The sequence below is a fragment of the Ailuropoda melanoleuca genome, chromosome 16, assembly GCF_002007445.2.
Source record: "Ailuropoda melanoleuca isolate Jingjing chromosome 16, ASM200744v2, whole genome shotgun sequence".
Taxonomy (NCBI): Eukaryota; Metazoa; Chordata; class Mammalia; order Carnivora; family Ursidae; genus Ailuropoda; species Ailuropoda melanoleuca.
Window position 1 is genome coordinate 74,289,286 of NC_048233.1, and position 26,757 is coordinate 74,316,042.

A 26,757-nucleotide genomic window follows, 5' to 3' on the forward strand; every position below is an offset into this window, starting at 1 on the left:
CAAATCCTAATAAACTTTAAAAGTCTTACATAATACAAAGTATCTTCTCTGACCACAACATAAAGAAGCTAGAAATCAACAATAAAGGAAAACTGGAAAACTTAAAAATATATGGAACCTTAACAATGTACTCTTCAACAACCAATGGGTCAAAGAAGAAATAGCCAGAGAAATTGGAAAATACTTTGAGAGGAATGAAAATGAAAACTCAATATACCAAAACTGATGTGATGCAGTGAAAGCAGTGCTCAGGCAGAAATTTATAGCTCAAACAGTTTACATTAAAAAATAAGAAAGATCTCAAGCCAATAACCTCACTTTAAACCTTAAAGAACTAGAAAAAACTTTAAGGAACTAGAAAACGAAGAACTAAACCCAAAGCTAGTCGAAGGAAGAAAGTAATAAAAGTTAATAGTGGAAATAAATGAAATGGAGAACAGAAAAACAATAGAATTAATGAAACCAAAAGTCGATTATTTGAAGAGATCAACAAAATTGAGAAACTTTAGTTGGACAGACTAAGAAAAAAAAAGAGAGAAGACACAAATCACAAAAATCCTAAGTAGAAGTGGGGACATTATGACCAATCTTATAGAAATAAAAAGGATTAGAAGAGAGTACACTGCAGAATTACCAACAAATGAAATAATATAGGTGTAATGGGCAAACTCCTATAGCACACCAATTACCAAAACTGACTCAAGAAGAAATGGAGAATCTCAACAGACCTGTAACAGCTAAAGAAATTGAAACAGTAATTAAAATCCTCTCCAAAAAGTCCAGAACCAGACAGCTTCACTGGTGAATTCTACCAAACATTTAAAGAATTAACACTTCCTAACTTGTTCTATGAAGCCAGCTATTACCTTGATATCAAAGCCAAAGACACCCCAAAAATAGAAAATACAGACCAATGTCCCTTATGAATATGTGAAAAATTCTTAATAAAATGCTAGCAAACTGAATCTCACAGCATACTAAAAGGATGATACAGGGGCACCTGGGTGGCTCAGTCACGACCCTCAGGGTTGTGAGATTGAGCCCTGCCCTGTGTCAGGCTCTGCGCTCAGCAGGGAGTCTGCTTGGGATTCTTTTCCTCTTCCTCTCCCTCCCCCTCTGCTCCTCTTCCTGTCCCCCTGCTCCTACCCCCTCCCCCATGTTTGCACTCTCTCTACTAAGTAAATAAAATCTTAAAAAAAATAAAATAAAAGGATGATACACCATAACAAAGTAGAATTTATCTCAGGAATGAAAGGAATGTAATATACCACATTAATAAATGAGGGCAACCCCCCCAACACACGACCATCTCAATTAATGCAGAAAAAGCAACTGAACACTCATTCATGATAAAACACTCAGAAAGCTAGGAATAGAAGGAAACTTCTAGGGCATCAATGTGAAACCACAGCTAACATCATACTCAATAGCAAAAGACTGAAAGCTTTTCCTCTGAGATCAGGAACAAGAGAAGTATGCCCAACTTCCATCAGTGCTATTCAACACTGTGGTGGAAGTTCTAGCCAGAGCAATTAGGCAAGAAAAGACGTAAGAGGCATCCACATTGGAAAGGACAACGTAAACCTATCTCTATTTGCAAAGGATGAGATCTTACATATAGAAATCCCAAAGAATCGACAAACAATTATTAGAGCCAATAAGAAACTCAGCAAAGTTGCAAGGTACAAGATGAACACAAAAATCAGCTGTATTGCTATATAACAGTAATGAACAATTGTAATAGTAAAGTAAGAAAACAATTACATTTATAATAGCATCCAAAAGAATAAAATACCTAGGAACAAATTTAACTAAGGAGAATAAAGACTTGTGCACTGCAAATATAAACAACTGCTGAAAGAAATAGAGAAAACCTAAATAAATGAAAAGAAAACCATGTTCAAGAACTGGAAGACTTAATATTGTTAAAAATGCTATGCAAAGCAACCTGCAGATTCAATATAATTTCTATTAAAATTCCAACAGCCTTTTATTGGCAGAAGAATTGAAAAAACCAATTCTCAAATTGATGTGGGAATTGCAAGGAACCACGAATAGCCAAAACAATATTGAAAAAGAAAAATGTTGGAGGACTCACACTTCCCAATTTCAAAACTTACTACAAAATTGCAGTAATTAAGAGAGTGTGGTTGGTACTGGTGCAAAGACAGATCTTCAGACCAACAGAACAGGATTGAGAGTCCAGAAATAAATCCATACATCAGTGGCCAACTGGTTTTCAATAATGGTGCCATGATCATTCAAATGGGGAAAGTCTCTTCAAAAAATGGTGCCAGAAGAAATGGATATCCACATGCAAAAGAATGAAGCTGGGCCCTTATCTCACATTCTATACAAAAATTAAGTCAAAATGAACTACTAACCTAAATATAAGAGCTAAAACCATACAACATCCTAGAAGAAAAATTAGGGGTAAATCTTCATTTCCTTAGATGTGACCATGGATTCCTAGATGTGACACAAAAACACAAGCAACAAAAGAAAAAAACAGATAAATTGGACTTTATCAAAATTACATTTTTTTCCCAAGATTTTATTTCTTTATTTGACAGAGAGAGACAGCCAGCGAGAGAAGGAACACAGGCAGGGGGAGTGGGAGAGGAAGAAGCAGGCTCCCAGTAGAGAAGCCTGATGTGGGGCTCCATCCCAGGACTCTGGGATCACGCCCTGAGCTGAAGGCAGATGCTTAACGACTAAGTCACCCAGGCACCCCCAAAATTAAAGTTTTGTGTATCAAAGGACACCACCCATAAAATGAGGAAAATACAGGCTTCCAGGGGGAAAAAAAAGTGAAAAGACAGCCTATACAATGGGAGAAAATAGCTGCAAATCTGATAAGAGTCTAGTATTCAGATTATACAAGGAACTCTTACCATTCAACAACAAAAAAGACAAACAACCCAATATAGAAATCGGCAAAGAACTTGGATATTTCTTTAAAGAAAATACACAAATGGCCAACAAGCACAAGATGTCCAACAATTTTAATCACTAATGAAATGCAAATTAAAATCACAATGCAATACCACTTCATACCCATTAGGATGGCTATAATTTTTAAAAAGAGAAAATAATAGTATTACCAAGGATGCAGAGAAAATGGCATGCTCACACACTACTGGTGGGAATAGAAAAGGATTCAGCTGCTTCGGAAACAGTTTGGCAGTCCCTCAAAAAGTTAAACATGGAACTGTTACATGATCCAGCAATTCCACTTAGGTATAGACCCCCAAAGAATGGAAAACAGATATTCAAACAAATATTTGTCCATGAGTATTCATAGCAGCTCTATTGCCAATAGCCAAAAGGTAGAAATAACCCAAATGTCCATCAATGGATGAATGGATAAACAGGTTGTGGTATATACATACAGTGGACTAAAAAGAAATGAAGTACTGATACATGCTATGATGTGGATGAATCTGGAAAATATGCTAAGTAAAAGAAGCCAGACACAAAAGGCAACATATTATATGATTCCACCTATATGAAATATCCAGAATGGGTAAATCTATAGATACAGAAAGCAGACTGGTGGCTGCCAGAGGCAGGAAGAGGAGCGAATGGAGTAATTACTTAAGAGATACTGGGTTTTATTTTGGAGTAAAGACAATGTTTTGGAACTAGATAGAGGTGGTGGTTGTACAACATTGTAAATATACTAAATGCCACTGAATTCTTCATTTCAACATGGTTAATTTTATGTGGTATGAATTTCACCCAAGTGAAAAATAAAGGGAAACAAACAAACAAACAAAAAACAAGTAAGCTAAAAGTTTGGTCTTTGTCAGACATTATAAACCACTTATCCAGAGGTGAAGCTGCCCTGCAGATGTTATTTTTTTGCCTACACGGTGTTTAAACAGTTATCAGTATTTTTAAAACTAGGCGATTTCTCAAAATATCTGGATTTCTGGTCTTTCTTAAAGGAAAAGTTTCCATATGATAAAAAAAAATTGGCTATCGTCAAGAAGCAGTTGCTTCCTTGAGATGGCATATATTACTTTCCGGCTTACACAGTCCCTTCCACCTTCTATGTTTTCTGCCACCAAGGCCAAATGGTCAATTTTATCATGCTTGTCTTACTATCTCAAAGAGAAATTAAGGATAAAATTGGAATATCTCTTGTACTCATGCTCCCATTAAAAACTGAAAAATAAAAAGTTCACGTGTTAACTTCCAGCCTGCTTTACTCATTTACATTTACTGCTTCGTACCCATGACCATTTGAATTTAGAAATCCTGTTCTTTTTGGTATGATAAAGATAGAAATCAAACACTCTGAACAACATTAGAAAAACTAAGTGAACCATTATACCCTGAATTCCAAATTCATCTTCTGAAAATTGGCTGCATGAATAATCAAAATTAGTCACTTGCAAAATTAGTCCAAATGATTTCATCAATCAAGGTTAAATAAATTTGGATTGAAGGAAATGCAAAATCCACCTCTGGTCACTTGGATCTATTCTCCCTGCTACAGCATAAGTATTAAAGTGGAAGGTGAAGAGTCACCAGCTCATGTTTCCCAAGAGGGAAGACTGGGATTTGAGGATAATACATTGGATAATATTCTCATTTGGAAGCACTACTTTTTTAGAGGATCTAGTGTAAGTTCTTATGCAAGATATATATAGAAGTAGGGAAATGGGTGGCAATCTGGCAGTTTTTCCCAAAGAACCCAGGACTTTTTTTCAGTAGCTTACCTTGGGGACATACATAGAGGTCTTTGTGGCGGGGGGAGGGTGGAGTGGGTAAAATACAAAGCTAATTCCTGAGAACTGCATCAGTCTAATGCACTTTAGATGCTTTAGCTCAGTACATCATTAGCAGGTGCGCAGCCCATTTCACAGAGGGCTGGAGAGACAGGGACACAGAAGGCAGCGGTATGGCGGATGTAAGTTTGTCTCGCTCTACTTTTCTGCCAAAACATGTTTCCAGCCTCAAAGCTTCTTAAACTCTAGTACTCATTTTCTCAGAGCCACAATGTAATGTGGCTTCTAATAAGGGTAAGACAGGGGAGCTCTTATCTGGGGTGGATAAGGAAGTTGGTAATGCCTGACAGGGGAAGGAGACATGAGACGCTGTTGTTATAACTGACACTGACTTCTTCCTTTTCTAGGCCAAGGTGGGAGGCCTTTGAAACCGCACAACTTGCCACGCTTCCTCCCCTGGAGGCACAGCCTCTGTCCGTACCTGTCCTAAATGCACTACACACTGAGGTCTGTGAGGGTTTAGGCTTTGATTTATCCACCCTTGTATTCAGGCATCACATTCAGCGTAGCAGCTGGCATGTAATCAACACATTTTTATTAAATGAATGTTATCACCCTAAAGGGAACAGAAGAGAACAGAAAGGGGCCCATCTAGCCTGGTCACACAGAGAATGTTGGACACACGTTTTGATAACTGAGCAAACTGTAAGTAGTACTTCTGTGGCTAAAATATTTATATTGCTTCACTCTTAGCCCAGCTATGAGACCTCCTAATTACTATAAATGTGATATTGGAAATGAAACACAGAAAAGAAGGCTAGTAGAAAGATCTGAAGTCAGAGGATTCTGAGAATGGAGTCTGGTCTAAAGAGCACCCTGCTGACTGAGCTTAGTAGCCTGCAAGCCTGTTAGGCCAGGTGGCCTGCTAAACTAAAATAGCAATGACTGGATTCCTCCATTAGATCAATAAGAAGAGTGACTGTGGAATTTACTGCTAGGAAAGACATTTTTAAAAAAATTTTTAAGAATTCCTGGGTACATTTTTATGGTATTGTAATTAAAATTAAAAACTCTATGAACAGGTAAGGCCAGAACATGAAAAGATATTCAAGATCTAATATGAAAAAAAGCAAGTTACAAAATACATATTGTTTAATTCTGGTTTTTGCTTTAAAAATGTTAGTAGGTGCAAGGAAAATATGTGAAGGAATACAATCTGAACTGTTTATACTGTTTAAGTGTCAGGGGTTGCAATTATGGGGGAAGTTTACTTTTCCCAGAGATTATGGGGTGGATGTATTTTGTACATTATATATTTCTGCAATGTTTGAGTTTTCTTTCATAAGGAATATGTACTATCTTAGATGTAATCAGAAGAATAAGAAATGTAAAAAGATGAAACTGAAAAAATGTCTCCTGAAAGTATCTTTGTTAAAAAAGAGGTCAGAGAAAAATACTATGTGGTAATCTAAAAGAGAGTTTTGAAACCACATCTTTGGAACTCTAAGGCTCTTTAGGTTCTGAGAGCCAGCACAGGACACGACGGCCACTGATCTCCAAACATGCCCCTATCCAAACTCCCCAGCTTGAGCATTTCACTTTCATATTTTAATAATGAAGTTCTGCTGAAACTAAGTTTGAAAACTTAGGACATAAAGCATACGTAACTAATTTTTTCTGAATGTTCCTCAAAGCACTTTCTGGGGTTTCAGTAGGCTCCCCCAGGAAAAGAGATCTGTTTTCCCTTGTGTTTTCTGAGCACGAGGTTTTAGTACCCAGGTTTTTAGTGCAAGGTCTGCTGCATTTATGAGCTGTCTGGATAGAAAGCCGGGTGCTCTATGCATAAGGATCCTCTGTTCAAGAAGGCCAAGGCAGCAGGAAGCCTCTCGTTCCCACCATCTGGCCAGCCTCTCTGAATCATGGTCAGCCATCCAGAAGCAGAAGACTCAGGATCACCAGAGACTATTTTCAGATGAATGAGAACTCAAGCCTGAGAAGTTAGAAATAGGTCAATGACTTTTTAAAGCAACTTTCTTGAAAGAGGATGCTTTTCTTTGCAAAAATTCTTCTTTCTCATCACTGGTCCTTCTTTAAATGGAACATGGTGACTGCCTATAAATCCTTTTTCTTGTTTTTAGAAGTCTTCTGTCACAGAACCCTTAAGTATTTTTGGAGATTACCTGTATTTCTCTAGCCTTGTGTTTTTAACAGAAAATCTGACTTTAGAAGTATACATGAGAGACTTTAATATTTGAGCTAAAACGGCTGTATTCTCTACAGTTAAAGGCTTTTTAGTAATTTTTATTTTTTCATTTGGTTGTTATCTGCAATAACCAGCGGAAATCTGTCAAATGAAATCCCTTTCCCTATTTTGTTTACTCTTCCTGACTTTCACAGTCATATCCTCATCTGGATTCTTACTGGGCCAAAACGAATATGCCATTTTCTGCGTGTCTTATCTCTGTGCTTCCTGAGAGAAGCAGAACCCCTCTGTGAATTTCTGCTCAGAACCAGCAGGGGGAGCTCACTCCCACAGGAACCTGAATCCATCTGTAAGCGGATGGTGGGGAAAGCAGCCCAACTTTCTTCAGTAAGACTGGCCCTTTTGCACTGTGGATAAATGATCACGTGGTAAACAACAGGTTACTGACAATGGTGCTGAGATAAAGTCTTCTTGGGAGAACGTATTTAGAGACAGCCGAGCCTCGATGGCAAGGCCACTACTGCCCGAAACAGATGCATACTCTGCCTGTACCTGTTTTTCAAGGCTTGGCTTGCTAAGCTGTACAGTCTGAGGTCCAGCGAGTCTGGTCCCTGGAGTAGCTATCACAATGCTGGTGAGCTGGGCCATGGGGAACGTTTTGGCTATGGTTGCAGTCTGCCCATTGACGACACGGACGGGGTGGATGGAATTCTGGGAGGTAGGGAGGGTCGTGGGGGTGAACTTGGTCAGCATGACGGGCCTCTGGATAAGTTGAGGAGCTGCAAGCATGGGAGGAGGTGCTGGGGCAATAGGAATGTTATTCTGGGCCACAGGCTTGGGTCGAACCTACGGGGAAAGAGAGGATAATTATCATATTACTTGAAGAAATTTCTCAAGTCTTGTAAGTCTAAGACAAAGTCTTTCACACTTTATATGTGAAATGGTATTTAGTACCAATATTTATTAATATTCATTTTAGTGTTATTAATTCTACAGCTATCAGGATATATAATCTTATAAAAGACTCATCAGCTCTTAAGAGGGTCCAAATGTTACCCTACAACGTGGTTCTTCTGAATCCAAACCTTAGCTCCCTCTCCCATAACATGCTGCCTCTTCAGGCTGAGGTCAAATGCCTAATCCAGAGACTGGTCCCCTCCAGGATTTATGCCCAGTATGGTAATAATGCTGCCGCTGGTCTTAATTCACATTCTAAATTTCTTCATATCCGTGGCTTCAATTCAGCGTGGCTCCTTGCTCTCTAACCCCCTGTTCTTGGCTGCTCTAAGTCACCTTTGTGGGCTTCCTCTTCCTCTGCCCAATTCTAAACGTAAGTATTTTTCAGAGTTTTGTCCTGGAACCTCTTTTCTTCCCAATCTCCTCGCTCTTCCTGGGAGTTCTCACCTATCCCAGGGATTCAATTACCATCTGTGTACTGAAGATGTCCATACTCAGTATCTCAGGATCAGACATTTCCTGAACTTCAGAATCATATATATATATATATATATATATAGCACGTCATATATCTCTACTTGGAAGTCTCCCAAGAAATTAAAAATCACAATGTCTAGGAGTTTCTGGCTGGCTCAGTCAGTGGAACATGTGACTCAATACTGGGGTTGTGAGTTTGAGCCCCATGTTGGGCGTAGAGATTACTTAAAAATAAAGTCTTTAAAAACAACAACAAAAAAATCAAAATGTCTAAAACTCACCTATTTCTTCCTCCAACGCTCTCCTTCCTCCTATTATCAGCCCTTCAGTAAATGGTCTTTTCTTGCTATTTAAACTCCAGAACCATTCTTGATGCTTCCTACTCCACCTCTACTTGCGAAAACCTTCTCAAATATGGCTACTATCTGTGCTCATCCTGCCACTGCTCTACCTTACGTTTGGCTTACTGGAACCGTGACAAAAAATTATGATTAAAAACATGGGGTCAGCCTTGCCTGGGTTCAAATCCTGGTTCCTACTCCTTACTAGCCGGATAACTCAGGTAACATTCCTGATCTAAGCCAGCATTTTTCAAACTTTCTGTACAGTGACCCTATGGGCAAAATCTTTTCCCCTTATGCATGAAAGATTGACCTGCAGTTAACTCTCCAGCTCTGTTCTCCTGGAAACCTGATGAAGGGTAAGAATGTCAACTATGTTACCAGGCAACATTGCTTATGGTAAAAATGATCGCTTACTGCTAAATTGAATCTGAATGGGGAGAATTATAAATACTCGATGGGACACCATGTTTTGAGTTCATGAAGTGGGGTGACTTTTGTAACTGAGCATGTCCAGTGGCGGGGGGCTTGAAAGCCATGACTATGGAATTGTTACAAGATACACTGGCTCCTGTGTGGCAAAAGACTTCTGTGCCAAGATGGCTCTCTCACTGTCCTGATCAAGATCTCATTTCCCTGCACCTCAGCTATCACTGGACAGCTGTAGAGACTGCTATATGGGGTGACAAAAAATGTCTGATGCTGTCTGCTGGTAAGCTCTGGTTTCTGTCTTGTGTTGCTCCAAGTAGACTGGTACCAAGCGTGGGCCCTGACAGTCTCATGAATCTGAACACTCAGCTGAATTTAAGATGACTGTGTGGTGGCTGCTGCAGACACACAGTAGGGAATACATTTCTTACCGTAACCCATACACGCATATAGACATAGATCTGTATCTCTATAAAACGAAAACTTCATGGGACATTGCATATGTGCTATGTGCTGTAATATCTCATATTCTGTTTGTTCATTTCATTTAAAAACTCGGATCACAATCTGTTAAATTGATTTCACATAGCCTATTAACGGGTCATGGCCCACTGTTTGGAAAACATGCACTAAGCCCTAGGTTCCCTACCTAAAAAAAATAATATCTACTTTCACAGGGCTGTTGTGAGGATTAAAATAGATAACCCACAGAAAGTGCCGAGCACAGTAACCGGCACACAGCAGGAGTCTTTAAACATGAGCTATTATTGTTGATGATGTCCTAACTATTCTTCTTGCCCACAGTCTTGATCATCTCCAATCTATTCTCCACACAATGACAAGACGGAATTTTCTAAAACAAAATCTGATCATTTCAAGTATTTGTTTGGAAAGGTTTTCATGGATCCTCATTGTTTTTGGGATAAGGCCCGAATTCCTACATAGTCTAGAAGGCTCCACAGGCTCTGGCACAATGGGCTTCTCTAGCCTCACCTTTTACCCTAGCCTCAGTTACATGGCCCACTATGGTTAGCTACACCAAACTGCTTCTTGGTTCCTTAGGCTTACATGCATCTCTCCATACTGGATTTGCATATATGTTCTACCCTCTGCCTGGGACATTTTTATTCTTCCCCCAAAACTTTGTCAGGCTAACTTGACTAGCATTTTAGGTCTCAAAATGTCGACTCTTCTAAGGAACTTTCTAGAATACTCTTAAGAATGAGTTGGGTGTCCCTCCCATGTGTGGTCAGACTACACTTCCCATAATGGACACTGTGATTGCCTGTACACAGATCTGAAGCTCTCTCAGAGCAGAGAACTATCTCTCTTGAGAACTGACTTTTTGGATACCCAAGGTATTTAGTAAGGCTCTACTGGAAAAATGATTGAAATCACCTTATCTCATGTTCTCAATGCCCAAACCTATTGCACAGGCAATATGGAAATCACCTATGTCCAGTGACCACAAAATTCCTTTCTCTTCTCTTTGCCTACAACGTGGGGCCTCAGATGGGAACTCCTAGCCTTTCTACTAGGCAAGTCAAGTCCCTTCAAAACCCAGACTGGGGCAATCCTGACATCCTGCAATGAGAACAGTGAGGTCAGTCCAACTGCTAGAAGAATACTCCCAGGGCAATATGGGCAAGCAGAGCTGCTTGGGTCTAGGTAGAAAGTTCCCTGTGTAGACCCCTAGTCTAAACTTTTATGGGCAAGACTTCGTGTTTAAAAATGATGCTTAATGCCATTACTTCACAGAGTAAAGCTAAATTTCTCTGGTTTCTACTGGTTGGTTTAGCTTTGTTTCCTTCCCTACTCTCTTTGGCACACAGGGGAAAAAAAAAGTAGTGACTGCATTCCTTCCCCACTGGCAGGCAAGTTTGACTAAACTTCCAGTAAGTTAACATTGTAAGGTTTAAAATGGTGCTATCTTAAATCCTCCTTTTCCTCACATCCCCCTGCTACTGCCTTTGGTCTTTGCTAAGAAACCCTGGTGACCAAATAAACTTCTTCATGGTATAGAAATCAGATTCTAGAACCTTTAGCTAACTACATAAGATCTGAACAAAGCTGACTGGATAAGCATACTTCAGGCTGCTTAGAAAGGGCCCACAGGGACTTCTGTCTTATCTAACCCATCACTGGGCTTGTCACTGGTTTACTCACCTGTGGAAGAAAGTTTGGACGTGGAGTGAGTCGAGGAGGAGGGATAAACTGTGGTACTTTGATGGGCTGAGGAGGTGTTGCCTGAACCTGCTAAAAAATGGGAAAAATAAATAAACCACAGAGGACAATAATTGTTCAATATCAAAGCTAGGCGTTCTTAAAGTATTTTCTGCATCACTATTCTCTGGGTCAGACAATATTTTCTAAAAGTTTTCACTGTAGAATTAACCACCTGAATTAACGCTGCCTGAAGAAAACTTTTTTACTCTCCCAACTGCATGTTTTACCCTACAAAATGAACCAACCACATTTCTGTGTCCTTACAGCCTAATGTAAAACACAGCAGGCTCAGCAATCTTAGACAATTTCCTTTGACTTTCAAGAACTCTTGCACGTACATGTTTAAAAAGTCAAGACTGGATCCAAAGTAAAATCAAACTTTCTGCCTGGCCAAATGGGCTTTTTCTTAATATAAGAGCTTTATCTAGCAGTGAATGGCTTTATTCCTACAGAGAATTTCCTAACTCTCAGCATTTGGCTGAGATAACTGGTCGCTTCTCTCAAGATCCCTGGTAAGTGCTGAAGCTTCACTTTACTGCTGTCTAGTTTTACTCATCACTGGTCATCATTCAAAAGCCACCAAGAACTCTTAGCTGCAATTTTAAGAACAGACTTTAAAACCACAATTTGGTTATATTTCCCCCCAAGCTTCAGAGAGCATCAATTTCTAAATGGTTTTACCCTAGAATCTCATGAACAGTTTTTGCTCAAGTAATTCTTCAAGGGATCTTTTATTCTGATAGACCCTGGACATAGACACTGTTAATTTGTGAGTTTCTTGAATATTTTTAAACTGCCTCAGCCTTTTCTAATACTTCCTGGGTGCAGCCAATTTCAAGGGATAGTGAACCAAAGGAGTTCAGCAGGAAGTTTTCCCCAAATGGGTAATAGAGAACCAGAGAGTGTAAGCACTCAAGTTTCACAGGCAGGTCTGCGAATAGGATGGAGAGAGCTACATGAAACAGTGCGCATGCCGCTGCAAAGGACATTCCTCCCCAAGTCACACTTTGACTGCAGATAATGCACTGAATGGATTTTGGTCCTTGGTGTTAAGCGACACCTCTACAGTTATTTGAGCAGATAGTACGAATGCCATATTCTCTTGTCAGCCCCAAAGGAAAACTTGGTATGGCTGAATGGCGGCGGCTAAAAAATCCAGCAGGAGCATAAAATGGATATACTCTACAAATGCATATCCTGAACCCTCTCATGTGGGGCACACATGAGTAGCAGCTGCTGGCTTACCAGAGTGACTGTGTTTTTTGCCACAATTTGGACAGCCTCTGCCCCAGGCCCAGTGACCTTACTAGACGTCTGGAGGTTGACTGGTGTGTTCTGCACATCAGTGCTGAGCACAGCCTTCTGACTGTTGATGGCGGTCACCATAGCAATGGTAGGTCTCTGGCCCACAACAGAGGCAGGCATGGTCGCAGTTGCTGCTTTCAAGACGAGAGGTAGTGTCTTTGTGGTAATCATAGAAGCTGTAGTGACAGTCTTCTAGGAGACATGGAGAACAGATATTAGGACACTGAAGTGTGATCCCAATAAACAATATGCTGCTAAACCCCAGAAGAAAACAAAGCAATGATTCTTCTCATCAAGTTTCTCAATATAACATTTCCTTTGTGTACATACAGCACACTTCTTACTATAGGGAAAGATAATCTCTACTTTGTGCCAGTTTTCAAATTTAGCTTCAAGTTCATAGTAATAACTGTAGACAAATATGGGCACAGGATTTTCAACAATGAATGGGGTAGGTTTACAAATATAGAATATGAGTGTGCCTATTTATCTGTTTTTTTATTCTTGACTTGCTCTCAATTAATTTAAACTCTGCAGAAGTTGCAAATCAATGAGGTATACACCATCTCTACCTTTAATTGCTACAACCTCATCAATATGAAGAAAGCCATCATATAATTCTGTTATCTGCCTCCTGTGACACAAAAGCTGGGATGAAAGGACAGTGTCTTTTTATTCTTTTGAGTGTCACCCTAGAGAGGAGGAAGGGAAACTCACATGAGGATTAGCACAATTGCTGCCTCAGTGGCACTAAATCCCAAACTCTAGATAATAAAACCTATTAACCAACTAGTATAGTAAATGCCCGCTCTTGATACCAAAGGGCTGTGAGTCACTAACTACAACCTTTTCTCTGGAGAACTGCTGCAGAAGCAATCAAATACCCAGTGAAACATGACAAAGTGGAAACAAACACCTGCGCTTCAAAAAGCCTTATAGATCAGGGGCGCCTGGGTGGCTCAGGTGGTTAAGCCTCCGACTCTTGGTTTCGGCTCGGGTCATGATCTAGGGGTCGTATGCTGAGCCCCGTGTCTGGTTCTGTGCTGGACGTGGAGCCTGCTTGAGATTCTCTCTCTCCCTCTCCCCCTCCCCCACTGCTTAAACAAAATAAGCTCACAGCTCAGAGGACGAACAGAGGTGACAGGACTTGACTGATCCTCCCCAAGTACTGCTGCTCTGTAGCCGCAGTTTCTAGACTTCTTACTGGAGCAGTTGAAGGGGCCGGTTACACAAGAAAATGCAAACAACCTTATTACATGGCACACACCCCCATCCAGGGCCACTACTCATTCAAGATCCTCAAGATCCAAACGTTCCAGGCACATGAAAATTTATCTGGCCCAACGTGCTGGTTCTGATTTCGGTACTACTCCACCTTTTTCTTCTTACTCTACACTGGCACTGACCAACTTGGTAGCTCCTAGCCACACGTGGCTATTTAAATTCAAGTTAATTAAAACAAAATAAAACATCAGTTCCTCAGTCACACTGTCCACATTTCAAGCGTTTCAAGAGCCACCCGTGGCTAGTGGCTACCACACTGGACAGCGAAGATTTCCAACACTGCGGAAAGTTCTACTGGACAGCATTGCTCTAGGCCAGTGAAAAGGACCCTGCTCTCCCTGAACCAGATCTGAACGAATCCCCTTGTGCATTTCTATTTCAGTGACTGTGTCAGTACTTGTGTACTAAGTCGGTTTTTTTCCAGGTAATTCTTTATTTCCATCTTCTGCCTGAAACACACACATACATCACCTAATCTTTTAATATATTTATTTTCTTTCAATGAAAACAATTAGTGATCTGGCCTCATCTACCCCATCGCAGCCTATGAGCAATCCTTATTAACGCTTGTAATTAAAGTCACCCAGATCTTTGTTTCCTCTTCTCTGATCAACAACGCAGGCATGTCTCATTCTCCTTGCCAGTGCCTCCTCAAATGTGAAATGGAAGTAAAAGGGGGACACTGGTATTTATTCGGGGGCAGGGGGTGGCTGGTCATCTACTATCTATCCATGATGAAAACCAAATAAAAGCTAAATCCTGTTTATCATTAGAAATATTATAGTAGTGTAGCAGAAAGGACTGACTTTACATTGCCAGCTATGTGTAGTAAGTGTTTTTAACCCAGTGTGATATTAGCCCTATCTTTCAGTTTAAGACATTAAAATACAAAGACCTTTACAAATGGTGAGCAAGTCACACCAGACGGCCTTCAATCTTGGTGCCAACACAGGTTATGGAGTAAAAGCTCTCATCAGCAGAACTCACTGACATGGATTTTAAAAACAATTGTGCATGCTGTTACTGCTTTGAAAGAGGTCATGTACTTTTGTTTGAAACATCCCTGGTTCAGGTAAATCACTATCAATATTTTGAATCACCCTAAAGTGATTACTCTTTTTAAAAAAAGTCAGTGAAACATCAAACTCACCTGAATTATATACTTACCATTAACCGCAACACTTAAAAAACCCTGAAGCCTGACGGGTTTGTTGACATCTTAAGTTAGCATTTTATTCTACTTGATAAATATTTAGTTGTGCCTAACTTCACAACACGTGTTCTAGCACCTGCATAATTCTCTGTATACTGAAGCACAAGGCCTAGTACTATTTACACCAGGTGCTGACACAGGTATTGCTTAAACCTTTACCTCTGGTCTGGCGCTTATTCTATTCTCAGTGCTTGGGAATATAAACTAAACTCTTAGGAGTGTTAGAGTTTAGATGAGAAAGAGAATCCAGAATTTTGAAATCCAAACCTAATGACAACCTCTAACCTGTTTGGCAGGGAGAAGAGAAGACACAGGAGAGGAAAGGTATCCAACAACAAAGAAAATTATTTTCCTGGAAGCTATGATTAGAGTGCCTGGCTGGTTGATGCTGTCCAATTGTGATTGGCTTTGGGATAAGAGAGCAGTTTCCCCACAGTGTTATGAAGAGGTTCTTTAATTTTGACAAAATCTAAACTGCACCAACTAGAAGTCAATGCAGAAATACATGACAAGAAGCACTAAAACAAAATCCTTTTTTCCCCCAAGTTGTATTGTTTACCTGCAGAGAATGAGGTGTTGATTTAAGACAGACTCCAATGAACAAATCAGAACTTACAGGGATTACTACTGTGGGCTCTAGTAAGCTTCCAGATCTATTTTAGACTATTTTCATTTAATTTTGAACAGCAGGTAACTGTTGTGCACTCAGATGACTACAAATAGAACCACCCCACTCCTCTTTTTGTCCATAAGGGTTTATTTTCTATTTGGTTTTATTAACTGCATGATTTTTCACATTTGTATTACATCATTAAAAAGGACAGGATTGTGGATGTAAGTTGAAGGGTATACCTGCATTCAACTCTTCCAGTCTTTCATTTTTTTTCCGTAAATTGAAAAAATTTCAAAATCTACCTATGAGGATGATTTTGAGTTAACTAAGGGAACTGGTCCCCCCACTCCCCATTCCTTGGTCCCTGCTAGCCACCTGACTTAGAATAAAAAACCTTCTTTTCCAAGCACCTCCTGTTTGCCCAAGCTGATTGCTACTTAATAGTTACTCCTTTCTGAACTTAGATATTTAATATATGCCATATACAACTTCCCATTTGTCCTTGACCTCATGAACCTTTAATGACCCCCACTGACTGCTCAAAACTCCAACAGTTCTGCCATGCATTGGAGGGCTTTTAGAAGCTAGCTTCTTTCTACCTCTCTGGCTTCATCTCCCTCTCCGTTATTTTCCAGAATCCACATTACAGCCACATCAGCCTCTTTGCTGTTCCGAAGGCGCGCATTTACTTTTGTGACTCCATACTTTTGTTCACACAGTTCTCTGCATCTGTGATGCTCTTCCCCTCTGCTCTATCACTAAAATCTCACTGATCTGTCCACATCCTGCTCAAGTGTCAACTCATTCATGAAGCACCTCTGATCTCTCTAGTTAAAATAACTCTGTCCTCTGGTCTTTTTACAGCTCTTCACTGGTCCTTTCATTTTGTTCTTCTTTGTTGACAGTTTATATTTTCTCTTCTCTAAATTTTTAAAATTCTGTCTTATTTGTGAATCTACCATCTTCATTGCCTAGCTCAGTGTTTGCATATAATAAAGACCCAATAAATATTTACAGAATGAATGAAAATGGTGATAATATACCAGATTCTAGGCAGGGACCATCACTACCTCTTTGAATATCAGAATCTAGCACACCAAGAACACCCAATAAATACTGATTGACAGTTTATCGTAAAGACAGAAACCAAAAACTTACAGGGTCTTTTGGCTTTTAAAATTATACATCTGCATTTAATAAAACAAAATAGTATAAAACAAGCTTAGCTAAATCAATTAAATAAATCAGGTGGGCCCCACGTGGAGAGATGCCACACAAGACTGTTTTGGGGATAGCCCTTCGCCCCTTAATGTCGTTCACCATCCCAAAGCAGCACAGAACTCAGATTACTAGGGAAGGGAAGAGCTGTTATAAGTATTATATAGTATTTCCTCCGATTTGTGGGACACAGAATGTTACTTGAACAGAAAGTTTCCATGGGTTAAGAGAGAAAACTCCTACATACCAGGGAACAATGGATTCTACCGCACTCCTTCCCCATAAACATTTTCTGATCAAACTGTACTTTGCAAAGAGAATAAACTAATCAACTACAACAGAAGTAATCTGATAGGCAATCCTCCCGAAGAAATACGAGTCCTGGTCAGGGGGTTTTAAAAGTCAGTTTGAATGCTTAATTTTCAAATAGCCTTGGAGTGGAGATTATGGTAAAATTTATGCTCTAGCTATCGGATTTACAACAGGAATTACTCTTTTTCCTACTTTGGCGTTTTATATAATGTTGGCACTTCTTTTCTTGGTATTGTACGGCGGTACAGAAGAGCAGTGAATGGAGAGACTTTTTCACCAGAACACGTGGATTCAAATCTCGGCTCTACCACACATACTACCTATATGACTTTAGATAATTACTTAATCTCTCTGTGCCTTAGTTTTCTTTTCTAAAAAACATAATAATAACAATGATAATAATAATAATAATAATACCTTCCTTATTAGGGTTGGCGTAAGGACTGTGTATGTTACATATGTAAAGCGCTCAAGAAAGTAGCAGTATACAGTAACCTCGACTAAATGTCAACTATCTTTAGTAATCTTTAGTATTTTTTACAAGTAATGTATTCTTCACTTGAAAAATGTTATATATGAACCAGCTCAATGTCCATAAACAGTGAATAACTAAGTAAACTATAATCTTTTTCTCTATGTATACAGTGAAGACCTGGTATTGACATGTAAAGGATGCCCGTGCTTAAGTTTCAGAAGGAACCAACGTCCTTGAAATCATGTACAAAAATGAGTATTATTAGGTGTGAATGTGTATTATTCTGGGGAGAGGATCTACAGCTTTCACCAAATTCTCACAGGGGTCATGATCCCATAGAATCAGGAACCACTACTCAACCATCCCATTTTAAAAGGTATGCCCACATGACAGGTAGGTGTGTGGAGATCAAGTCTTAATAGTTTTCTTTTGTGTGTGTGTGTGTGTGTGTGTGTGTGTGTGTGTGTGTGTGTTCCAATAACACTTCATTTATGGATGTTGAAATTGGACTTTCATATAATTTTCATATAAAATAATATGAAATATTATTGAAATAGGAAATATTTTTAACCATTAAAAATGTCAAAACCATTTGCATTGAATAGTTTTCTTAACTGAGCATTATACCCAAATATGTCCTTTTTGTGTATGCTGCCTTACTGTCCTTATATGCTAGTTTAAATGCCCCTTTCAGCAAAAACATCTGCACAGCTATCCCAAGTTAGAATGTTACTAAGCCACCAGTTCTTAGTTCTAGTTTGGACTTGTAGCTTCCATTTCAGATTTCCTTCAATATATTAGAACAAACTCATATGCTCATGAATATGGACTTAGAAACGAATATTTTGTTTCTCTGAATAATGGAAACATATCAACCTTCTTCTGAATGCCTTTCTACCTGGTTCCAAGAGTACTGCTCCTGGAATATCTCCACACCTAACCGCTAAGAGTTCCAGCAAAACAATTCCAGAGGAGGCAGAGTCACACAGGCTTTTAGAACAAGTGCAAAGAAATACTTCCAGAAATTCAAAATAAGACCTTAGTTCTGTTCTGACACAGAGAAGTGATTTTTCTTTGTCACTGACGACCTTTCCCCTCTTCTTTGGACAGGTGGGGAAATCATTTAACTTTTGCTCCTTAGTAATATCATTTCCTTCTGCCAATGAATTTCAAGGGATTTTTACCCCACTGCATAGTATTAAAAAGTAACCGGAATAACTTCTGTCTAGTGCTAGCTGAACTTAGAATGGTCTTTGAATCTTTGAAACAGGCCCCAGCTCCCCTCCACGACGGATAACAGATCAGCCTACAGCAGGGGGGCTGCAGGGCTCCCTCCACACTTTTACCTGTGAAGCGGTCAGGTTGGGAGAGGGTGCAGCCGACTGGGCGTGGTGGTGGTGGTACTGCTGCTGCTGTTGTAGCTGCTGGAGTGGTTGCTGCTGTGCTGTTTGTAGTTTGTTTTCAGATTGTGGCAATGGCTGTATTTGGAACTTGTCTGGTTGTTCTTGCTTTACTATCAGGTTCTTCCGTAGCTGTTCAACTACTCTTTTCTACCCCATGAAGACAAAAAGAAAGTACAGCTATCAGCATATTGTTCTACTAGCTCTGTGAAACGTGCAGCAACCATACACCTCTGACATGTTTCCGTAACCAGCTTCATCTAAAACATGTTACGTCTAAAATTTACAGATGTGACACATGAGGAGAAACCAACAGCGTAAGAAACATTTTATACATCAAGGGAAACTGAGCCACACAGGGCGAAGAAAAGACAATGGAGAGCACGCAGCAGAGCTCAGATTTCTTGACTATTGTTAGCTTGGCGTGCTGGGCTGGGAGGGCAACATAGCGTAGCCATGAAGACATGACTCTGAAGACCCAGATTTGCTACTTACCAGCTCTCTGATGTTCATCAAGTTACTTAACCTATCTGTGTCTCAACTTCCTGTTCTGTAAAATGAGCTGATTAACAATATCCTTAGAGTTCTTATGAGTACCCAACAAGCTGCTAGATGTAAAGTACTCACAACTATGCACACTGTTGGTCGTTTTATTTTTTGTGTCTGATAAAACAGACCCCAGCCATACTAATTTTTGTTATTCACACAAACATCATGTAACAGTTTCAAACATTAAACAGACTTTTAAACAGAGAAACCTTGATCTCAGAAATATGCCATACAAACAATACTCATTCTAAATTACTCAAATGTGTAACTCATGAGCAGGACCTCTTTGCTGGGATAGGATCTGTGGAAATGTTACATTTGTTTAAGCAGAGGAGGGATTCAGTTACACGAGATAAAAAATTTAAAAACAAAAGTTTCTTGAATTTTCTAGATCTTAATTCAAATCCAAAAAAAATGCGTATTTGGATACTTTCGTTACTATAATGTATTTCAACAGAACCGTAAGCTCCACGAGGGCAAGGACCTATTTTGTCCACAATTATACTCAGGGTTAGAACTATGCAGCTAAGTAAATGTCTCTTCACATGATGTGTAAAGTGATGGGGACCAGAGACCAGCAAATGACTCAGGGAACATGTCATATAAAACAATTTGGGGCCAGACTTGGGTTGCCTCTCTTGACCTAATGGCTGGAAGCAAGTGTAAGCAGCTGCACTCATATATTTTCAAGTGAGTTCATGAGCTGAGGTTCGTTATTTCTGATAAAAGTAGACTGCCATTTTCTAATAGAGATCATGACTGAAGAAAAGGAAGTAAATTAAGATCTTTAAATAAAGGGTTAAGTGAAACCATACGGCCAGGCTGATTTCAAAATGCCCCCTTATGATTCTGACCAACTTCATCGCACATATCCTCTAAAGAATCCAAATTTGTAAGGTTAGTTGCTTAACATATTTGAACACTGAAATATTTATAAAATGGATTTTTAAAAACTTTAAAAGTCAATATGAAATATATCGTTGAGAGAATTTTTTATATTTTTTACTGATTCTTTTTAGGCAATGAAAATATCCTAGAAAGGCCATGGTGGTGGGGGGGTTGTCTGCTAAACTTTATACTCTGCTTAGCGCTGCCTCTTTGAGCAGTTAAATTTTACAAAGAAAAGAAAAAAGGATGCAGAGTCCAAAGTCTTTGCAGAAACCATCTGTAGAATAATAAAAATGCAAATTAGTAGAAATATCAAATTCTTTTTCTTTTTTTAAGATTTTATTTATTTACTTGACAGAGAGAGAGAGAGCCAGCGAAAGACGGAACACAAGCAGGGGGAGTGGGAGAGGGAGAAGCAGGCTCCCAGCAGAGGAGCCTGATGTGGGGCTCGATCCCAGAACGGTGGGATCACGCCCTGAGCCGAAGGCAGACGCCCAACAACTGAGCCACCCAGGCGCCCCTAGAAATATAAAATTCTTATAAAAAATTAACTTTCAAGTCTTCAAAATCCTATTTCTCAAGTATAAAAGGATAGAGTAATTGAGCTGATGCAGGTAGATTTTATTGCTTAGTGACTTTCAGAACATTTAGACATTTAACAATTAAATCATTATTTAGAGTCGCTCTCAGTCCCCCTCCCGAATACAAAACCAGCACTAAACAAACATAGTAACAAACTAGCTGAAGTGTAGCATCAGTGGCCCAAGAAAGGGACTCCAAGAACCTCTACCAAAAAACCCAGCTCAAATCAGGGGGAGGAGAGAAACCATGAGGAAATAATAGAACACAAATGTGACACCTGCCAAAAAATAAACTTTGAACAAAAACAGCACAGGAAACGAAATAATTACTCTACCAGGCACAAAAGGAAAAGGTATTTTTCCTCTACAGCCATCCCTGGGAAATACACCATGCTCTCCTACTTACTGCCTAACTAGGGTAAAGTAGAAGCAAGAGACAAAGCCCGGAACCCACTCCCAGCATGGTGTATAACAGAAGGGAACCATAGGGGAAAGAACGAGGAAGGGATGCCGGCTAGAGTACTCCGCAGCCATATGGCTAGAACAAGGTGACGACCAATCAGAACCAGCATCAGCAAAGTGGGAGTCAGTGAGTCACACTGCATTCACAACTGTTCCTCCCCCAGGGCCTGAAACAAAGCCTGTGGAACCTGTGGGGAGGCATGAGGATCAAAATACTTGCAAACTCACATTAGTCTTCGGGGAAGAAAAAAAGGGGAAGAGAAGAAAGCCGTGCAGATGCAACATGGGTCAGATCATATAAGCTGGGTAAAATTTTCTTTGAAAGAAGACTCTGGTATGGTTCCCAGGGCCACTCAGAAATGCACTGCCCCTGGGGCGCCTGGGTGGCACAGCAGTTAAGCGTCTGCCTTCGGCTCAGGGCGTGATCCGGGCGTTGTGGAATCAAGCCCCACATCAGGCTCTTCTGCTATGAGCCTGCTTCTTCCTCTCCCACTCCCCCTGCTTGTGTTCCCTCTCTTGCTGGCTGTCTCTATCTCTGTCGAGTAAATAAATAAAATCTTTAAAACAAACAAACAAAAAAGAAATGCACTGCCCCTGCCCTCCTTGCTGTGTTCCCAACAGAAGAATGCCAAGCTTGTAGCTGTGCATGAAAAATCAAGGTCTGAGGGAAGCACTGATGCCTTCGGTCACTTAAATATCTATCACTGCGTTTTGAAAACCAACAATCTGAAGTTAGGTGAGCTCTGCAGTGGAGGCACGCCATAGGCGTAAAGAAGCCCTGTACACTCTTTTAAGGGCAGGCTGATAAAGGAGTTGCCGTGCGCTTTAGTTGGCTTGCTTAAGTTCCACCACCCAGTCTTGTTCTAGAGCTTAGTCCTGCATCTCCAGCAAACACACCGGTCACTTTAATGCCAGCAGGACCCTGATCTGGAAGAGTACCAGTTATGGGCAGCAGGAAGAGAATACAGCTATCGAATTTCATAAATTTTAGCTATGTGGTATCAAGCAAAGTTCTTAAGTATCCTCTCACTTTCACAGGAAGTGAGCCTACTATTATGTGTTTTAAATAAAGAAATCATGAATTCTGCTAATCATTAATAAAGGTTATACAGAGTAAACAATTTGGTATTTTCAGTGTTATTCACATATAAAGAAGACCTTGAAATGTAGCTAATTATCTTGGAACATTAACCTGAAGCTTTGAGAAAAGGCTAAGTGTCACAAACTGGCCATTTGTCACTGACTAATAAGTTAATGAAAGTTAAAAAGAAAAAGGGGCAGGGAGAGAAGGAGATGAAAAAGGAAAAGCTGTAGAGAATGAAGTCAGAAGGGAGGGAGAAAAAAACATAACGTTCACCTTCTTTCCTTAATATATTTTCTGTAACAATAGGCCATCGGGCCTGGTGTCCGGAATGGCTAGTACCGCCCCCTCCAATCAATCCATCTGTCAAGAACTGCTCCATAAACCCAGCATGTAATTCCAAGCCTTGGATTCCCCTGACATTCACATCACTAGGTTTTATCAGGGCTTGTTCAGGCAGAAGAGTTCACAGAGCCTATAACACTTCAAGTCACAGTTTCTGAGACAGGTAGTCACGGTGATCAATATTGTGACATTCAGCGATACTATCAACATGTTCACACGACAGTAAGACAGATCCCAAAGAAAAAGACAGAAGTTTATAGGTACGACTCAACCGAAAATCGGGTTTGTTTTTCAGCTACGTTAAGTCGATCATTCCCAGTTCCACTGCTCTGGTCAATGCAGAAGGGAGACGGAGACATGGCAGGACCTCCCCACCCCCTGCCCGCAATCAACCCACTACTTTATTTCCATCAAATTCTCAGACTTTATTTTATTTCTAAATTTTTTTTAAAGACTTTGTTTATTTGAGAGAGAGAGCGCGCATGAGGGAGGAAGGGCCACAGGGAGAAGCAGACTCCCTGTTGAGCAGGGAGCCGGATGCTGGACTCAATCTTGTGACTCCAGGATCATGACCTGAACCGAAGGCAGTCGCTTAACCAACTGAGCCACTCAGGAGCCCCTTCTCACACAGATTTCAAAAAGCTTCTCTCAAAAGGAGCTCCAGGTACCAGGGCCTGCCTTCCACAATTGCATGTCAGTGATTCACTCAGTCACTCAATGTGTTTGTGTTCCATTCTGCATTATCTGTTTTATATCAATTATGATAGGGCAACATCCGCTCAGACATCTTCTTACAAGGTACTGCCTTAAAAATTCATCCCTTGTCCCCTCCATGAATCAATCATACAATCTGAAAATAGAACCTGCACCCTTCATACCAGAGACAGAAAGAGACTTGTTGTAACTTTTCACAAATCCAGAAAGTCAAGAACGAATCTTACCTATCTTCCTACCTAAAATGCAATGAAAAAATTTTCCAGGTCTTCAGACTCACCAATTGCTCAAATGAAACAAGCGATGCTAAATTTTGGTGTGCAGAAAAACTAACACGGAGAAATCTACATTTGCTGAAGACAAAATTGACTCAGAGATGGAAAAAAAAACTTTCTACTATCTGACCGAAGTTCAACCACTCCATTTGTAAGTAATACCAATATTCATCAACACTGAAGACAAAGGAAGGAGATATGATAACAGTCTTCAAGATGCTATTACACAGTTATCCTCTAAAGAACTGGGTATGCGTTACTGACATAAAATTAGTGACAAAATTAAATCCTGGGTAAAAGGTATGCGTTATTAAAAGGAAACAGAATATAGAGTGAAAATGCTACCATTTTATGAACAAGAACACAAAGAAAAGGCAATAAATTCACAATCAGCCCCTTTCTAATGTAGTAAGTAAAATTCAAGGAAAGAACGTGCACTGAAGTTATTAGAGAGAATGTTCTAGAGGAGACACACAGGACAGAATTTTGACAAAGAAGAAGGGAGGAGGAATACTGGCAGCAGCAGATATTAAAATATACTTAGCTAAAAATAACTGCATTTTATTTGTTTTGTAAGGCACTAGGAAAGTTCTCCCCAAACTCTCCTATACTCAGTTTCAGGGTTAAAATTAGACAAATAGATTCTAACCTACAAAACCTTGAAAAAAGGGATATACCCTTTAAACATACCACCGGTTTGACAGAAGCAGTGTCTACAACCACCTCATCTTAGACACAGAACTGCTGATGCTGTCTACTAAAGAGGATTTGCTTGGTCTAGGAGAGGTGGGAACACTGATGCTTATTTTAGAGCTCTGCAAAGTGTCATGGAATTTGTACAGTACAATATAAATGAATCAAGGACAGCAGCAGTTGGAATTACCAGCGCGTTGTTGTTTTTTTTTTTTAATAAAGTTCAAAATTCTCCACATGGATGCTTAACAGATGGTGGAAAATACACATGTCATGGTACTGATTAGACTTTGGCTTACTTTTTTAATTAAAAAAATATTTGTTGGGGTTTACTCTTCCTTCAAAACACACACACGCACACACACATACAATGATAGCTAAATCAAGAAGTTTCACATCCTATCTCCACAGGAAATTAGGCCTTTTATTCACATCAAGGGCATTTATATTCCATGTCCATAGGGGTTTAGACCCTTTATTTGATAGCCCGATTGAAATGCAGTTTACATTTTTCTTACTTAGTTCATTCATGCTGTAACAGATAAACTCCACCCCTCCTTATGCATGACTATGAAAGACTGCTAAGAGTGCCATAGTCAGACTCTAACTAAACCTTAGGACCCTTTTAAGAACGTGGGAACTGCCTTTATTTGCATCCAACAAGGAAGAGTAGAGCTGTTGCACTTGGGAGACATGTGTCCCCTGGAGCACTACGGTCCTCCATGATGTAACATACCTGGACATAAGGGGAAAATAGTATAAACACAGAAACAGACTAAAAAAAGAGCACCACATGCTGGGGTGGTGGCTGTAAGATGTTTCTCGACAATAAAAGACAAAAGAAGGCAAAATCAGAACCCATTTGGCTTACAACTAAGTTCTCGATGTTTCTTTGAAGCACTAAGCTATACTGTCCCGCTTATTTCAGAAAAATATTGAGGATCAACTGCATTAACGGTGGGGAGTGCTTTAGAAAACTGTTGAGGGCAATGTGAAAATCAGGGATGATAACTATGAATAATACATTTGTCTAGTAGGAATTTTTAACTGAGAGCAACAGCTACTTAAATGTGACTTTTACTTCCAATGTCAATTATATTTCAATCACTTGATTTTTTTTTTCAAAGATTTTATTTATTTGACAGAGATAGAGACAGCCAGCGAGAGAGGGAACACAAGCAGGGGGGAGTGGGAGAGGAAGAAGCAGGCCCATAGCGGAGTAGCCTGATGTGGGGCTCGATCCCATAATGCCGGGATCACGCCCTGAGCCGAAGGCAGACGCTTAACCGCTGTGCCACCCAGGCGCCCCTCAATCACTTGATTTTTAACATCTAGTCAAATATTTTTGTGTTAGTTTTTTTAATGGGAATCACCAAAAAAGTACGGGATTAAGAAAGAAAATGCTACCTGTTGCCTTTTCATCTCAAAAATCAAACATGTTAGAGAATATTTCCCTGTACAGAAATCTAGGTATGGCCCAGATTTCTTATACCTCTCTACTGATTCAGGGCCATATTCTGAATGCATAAAATAGATGTCCAATTTAAATGTAACCTGACCCAGCAAACACCCTAGATATAGTAATGAGAAACGCAGAAAAAAACATAAGAACCATTTATAATCTGCACAATTTAGCCGCTTGCTAATATAAAAAAGTCCTCGAATCTTTGTGTTTGTACCACAATGAGATATGACATGGAGGCTATTAGTTTGTAAATTAAGCTCCAGTTCATCAAAATGCATGCCCCTCTGTAACTATCTGTTACAGACCTGCACACACCATGAGCCTGTCATTCTTCATTCCATGGCTCTATTCCACAACTTAAAAGGCAGCATTGCCTTGTTAATGTCAGAGTTGTCCCGGACGCTGTAGAAATGCTCTCTCTGCTCTGTCCTGAAGCTGCTGTGATTGGTTTTCCTCACAAAAGAACTATGACTGGAGGTTGCTGTGCAGTAGCTGTCCCTGACAAGTTGGATACG

General features: G+C 39.9%; 1 protein-coding gene across 1 annotated transcript in view; it reads right to left on the reverse strand.

The window, feature by feature from the left end:
* The window catches only part of PHF21A (PHD finger protein 21A), a 187,981-nt gene that overhangs the window by 31,911 nt on the left and 129,313 nt on the right, over window positions 1-26,757 (reverse strand). The window contains exons 8-11 of the mRNA XM_034644695.1: window positions 19,136-19,339; window positions 12,615-12,866; window positions 11,310-11,399; window positions 7,492-7,785 (exon numbers count right to left, since the gene is read on the reverse strand). Of these exons, the coding sequence (XP_034500586.1) occupies window positions 7,492-7,785; window positions 11,310-11,399; window positions 12,615-12,866; window positions 19,136-19,339 (840 nt within the window). The remainder of the gene's footprint in view (window positions 1-7,491; window positions 7,786-11,309; window positions 11,400-12,614; window positions 12,867-19,135; window positions 19,340-26,757) is intronic.